General features: G+C 35.3%; 1 protein-coding gene across 1 annotated transcript; it reads right to left on the bottom strand.

Moving 5' to 3' along the window:
- Positions 1-202: 202 nt before the first annotated feature.
- On the bottom strand, positions 203-2,655 carry LOC124945219 (heat shock 70 kDa protein 18-like). Its single transcript, XM_047485612.1, has 3 exons — positions 2,177-2,655; positions 651-2,106; positions 203-457 (listed from the first exon to the last, which is right to left on the bottom strand). Exons 1-3 carry the CDS (start codon positions 2,398-2,400, stop codon positions 203-205), a joined length of 1,935 nt encoding a protein of 644 aa, XP_047341568.1. The 5' UTR covers positions 2,401-2,655.
- Between the last annotated feature and the right edge of the window lie 799 nt (positions 2,656-3,454).

Genomic DNA, 3,454 nt, shown 5'->3' with positions numbered 1-3,454 from the left:
TTGATGGTCGGAAGATTCGTTTATACGATGTTAAGGAGGAGGTAAGTAGAGATCACATTAAGGCAAAGCATTATTGGTGAAACAATAAGAGAAAGTAAGCTCAGCCTACCAACAGGGTTTTAAGGAATGGGTAATTTTAGAATTACAGTTTTCCCTTTAAAGAGAGAATCAATATCTATAATCGTCTCGGCAGTATATGAAACTATCTTTTCGTCCTCTCACAAGCAGTCCTTAGTCGGCTTAAGGCACGAGGACTTCCACTTATGTACATTTTGTTCTTCCATTTGAATTCCTGAACAAAACAAACCCTTCTGTTATCGAAATCCTCTCTTCCCAAATGGGTATCACCCGCTGTAGCCTTCACTTCAAAGACAACATCTTTAATGGTCAGGACAGAAACATCGATCGCAGCAGCAGTTGGCTCAATGATGATTCCGATGAATATGAGTTTGTTGTCCTTGTGTAGTGAAGACGAACAAGAATATCAGAAACTAGGCTTTCAGGTATGACAATTAGGGATTGAGAGTAAGAAATGATCTTTGTACAAAAGTGTAGATAAACCCTTAGACTTGTACAAAATTGAGTTTTATAAAATACTCATGCAACTAATTCAATCCAACTTCCTCAATCTAGGTTATCCAAGAACCAACACCGCGAGCCTTCGCATTGTAGCCATACCTCTCGGCATCATTCCTGGACTCAGCTGCCTTCTTTTTCTCTTCATCCTCCAACTTGAACTTCTCCGCATCTTGCACCAACTTCTCTATCTCTTCTGTAGTTAACCTTCCTTTATCATTCCTTATTAACATCTTATTCTTCTGACCTGATATCTTTTCCTCTGCAGAAACATTTAATATCCCGTTAACATCGATTTCAAAACATACTGTGATTTCAGGAACACCGCTCAGTGCCGGGGAAATTCCAGACAACCTAAATTCTCCAAGAAAATTATTGTCTTTCGTCATCAGTCTCTCACCCTCGTACACTTTAATCCCAACACTCAACTGGTTGTCAAAGCCTGTAGTAAATACATCCTCCATCTTTATGGGAATTGTAGTGTTCCGAGGAATCAAGACTGACATGATGCTTCCTTTTATCTGAACTCCAAGAGAAAGAGGAGTGACATCCAGAAGTACAAGATCTTGAACTTTCTGATTTCCCTCACCACACAAAATGGCAGCTTGAACTGCAGCACCATAGGCAACCGCCTCATCAGGGTTGAGTCTCTTGCAGAGTTCCTTACCATTGAAGAACTCCTTAAGAAGTTGCTGCACTTTCGGAATTCTAGTAGACCCACCAACCAGAACAACATCATCCACGCTGCTCTTCTCCATCTCCGCATCATTCAAACATTTCTCAACACTCTCCATACACTTACTGAATAGATCCATGTTCATCTCCTCAAACCTAGCTTGGGTTATTTTAGAATTAAAGTCTACACCTTCATAGAGAGAATCAATATCGAAAGTTATCTCTGCTGTATATGAAAGTGCTCTTTTTGTCCTCTCGCAAGCCGTCCTTAGTCTGCTTAGTGCACGAGGGTTTCCACTTATGTCCTTGTTCTTTTTACGTTTGAATTCTTGCACAAAATGATTTACCATTCTATTATCAAAGTCTTCCCCTCCCAAATGGGTATCACCAGATGTGGCCTTCACTTTAAAGATGGAATCTTTAATGGTCAATAGAGAGACATCGAATGTTCCCCCTCCAAGGTCAAAAATAAGAACGTTCTTCTCTTCAACGCATCTTGCTCTATTCTTGTCTAGTCCGTAGGCAATAGCAGCAGAAGTTGGCTCAATGATGATACGCATCACGTTCAGACCAGAAATTACACCAGCATCTTTTGTAGCTTGCCTTTGGGAGTCATTGAAGTAGGCCGGGACAGTAATGACAGCATTTGTCACTGGTGTTTCCAGAAAAGCCTCAGCAGTCTCCTTCATCTTCACTAAAACCATGGAAGAGATTTCCTCCGCAGAGAAATGCTTCTCCTCACCTTTGTAGTTGATGACAATCATTGGTTTGTCATCTAACCCAGAAATCACCTTGAATGGCCAACACTTTGCGTCACTTTGCACACATACATCATTAAACCTCCTACCAATCAATCTATACCATAAAATTTGGTTTTAAAACTCTAATATATGAATGATAAAATAAAAAGAAGAAGAAGAGAAACTTACCAAAAACAGTATTCATGAAGTTGACAGCTACCTGATTTTTAGCTCCATCCCCTATCAATCTCTCTGTCTTTGTGAATGCAACATATGATGGAGTCGTTCTGTTGCCCTGATCGTTAACAATGATTTCAATATGGTCGTGCTGCCATACTCCAACACATGAATATGTGGTACCCAGATCAATTCCGATCCCCGGTCCTTTCCATTTCCCTTTCCCTGCCATTATATATCAAATGAATCTCAACAACGTCTATGTCTATAAGTTCTGATTAAGTTGTATTCCATGACTAATCCATATACTTGTAGTAGCTAATTCCCTTGTCCTTTGGTTTTCCCAAGAAGATCCCACAAACCATTGATTGTAGAAAGTCCAAACGGCTACCTAATTAGTGTTACCTTTATTGGTGTGCTTCTGCTAGTGATCTCTTCAGCTTCTCTATAAGTTAATAAGCTTAATCTCTAATCCTTCTATAGTGACCGATGGAAATATTAACGTCGATTGTTGTACCAAATTCCTGTTGAAAAAATAAAGCTATTACATTAGAAAATTAGTTGCCCAATTGAATTCAATAGTCTGAACATTAATGTTACATAAATAGTTTTTTTTTTTTTTTTTGTAATGAAAACCATGAAATAACATTTCCACTATTGGCTGTGTCATTTCGAGTTCCCGAGTAATTCTTTTTTTTTTCTTCAGTTGCAACGTCATTTTGGATTTATTTTCAAAATAAAAAAGTAGTATGTTAAAATAATAAATATATCAAGATTATTTTCAAAATACGATTTCATTAAGCTTTCTAAAAAATAAATAATTCTTTACCAATAAATTGACGAAGACAAAGAATTGAAGAATATATATATATATATATATATATATATATATATATATATATATATATATATATATATATATATATATATATATATATATATATATATATATATATATATATATATATATATATATATATATATATATATATATATATATATATATATATATATATATATATATATAAATTTTTTATTTCCTACGAAATTTCGGACGAATTTATAATTAGTGACATATTTTTCATTTTTATAATATATGTCGGTATATCACTCGTCAGTAAATCTTCCGATGAATAAATAATTTGTCAGAAATATTTGTGACGGTTTTTCCTCCATTCCATATTGTGATAATATTCTTACATAATATACTCGTAACTTTTACTACAGAATTTATGACGAATATCTCGACGTTGTTTATGATATAAAATTTCACTGGAAATTTTTCT

This window comes from Impatiens glandulifera, chromosome 1, assembly GCF_907164915.1.
Source record: "Impatiens glandulifera chromosome 1, dImpGla2.1, whole genome shotgun sequence".
NCBI lineage: Eukaryota > Viridiplantae > Streptophyta > Magnoliopsida > Ericales > Balsaminaceae > Impatiens > Impatiens glandulifera.
This window is presented reverse-complemented; position numbering and strand designations above follow the sequence as displayed.

What these genes read in the sequence shown, in the direction of transcription:
- LOC124945219 (XM_047485612.1), bottom strand. Translation starts at nt 2,400, where the DNA reads ATGGCAGGGAAAGGGAAATGGAAAGGACCGGGGATCGGAATTGATCTG. An exon ending in ATGAATACTGTTTTTGGTAA is followed by an intron (nt 2,107 to 2,176) that starts GTTTCTCTTCTT and finishes TTTATGGTATAG; the next exon opens with ATTGATTGGTAGGAGGTTTA. An exon ending in ACAATGCGAAGGCTCGCGGT is followed by an intron (nt 458 to 650) that starts GTTGGTTCTTGG and finishes TCACTACACAAG; the next exon opens with GACAACAAACTCATATTCAT.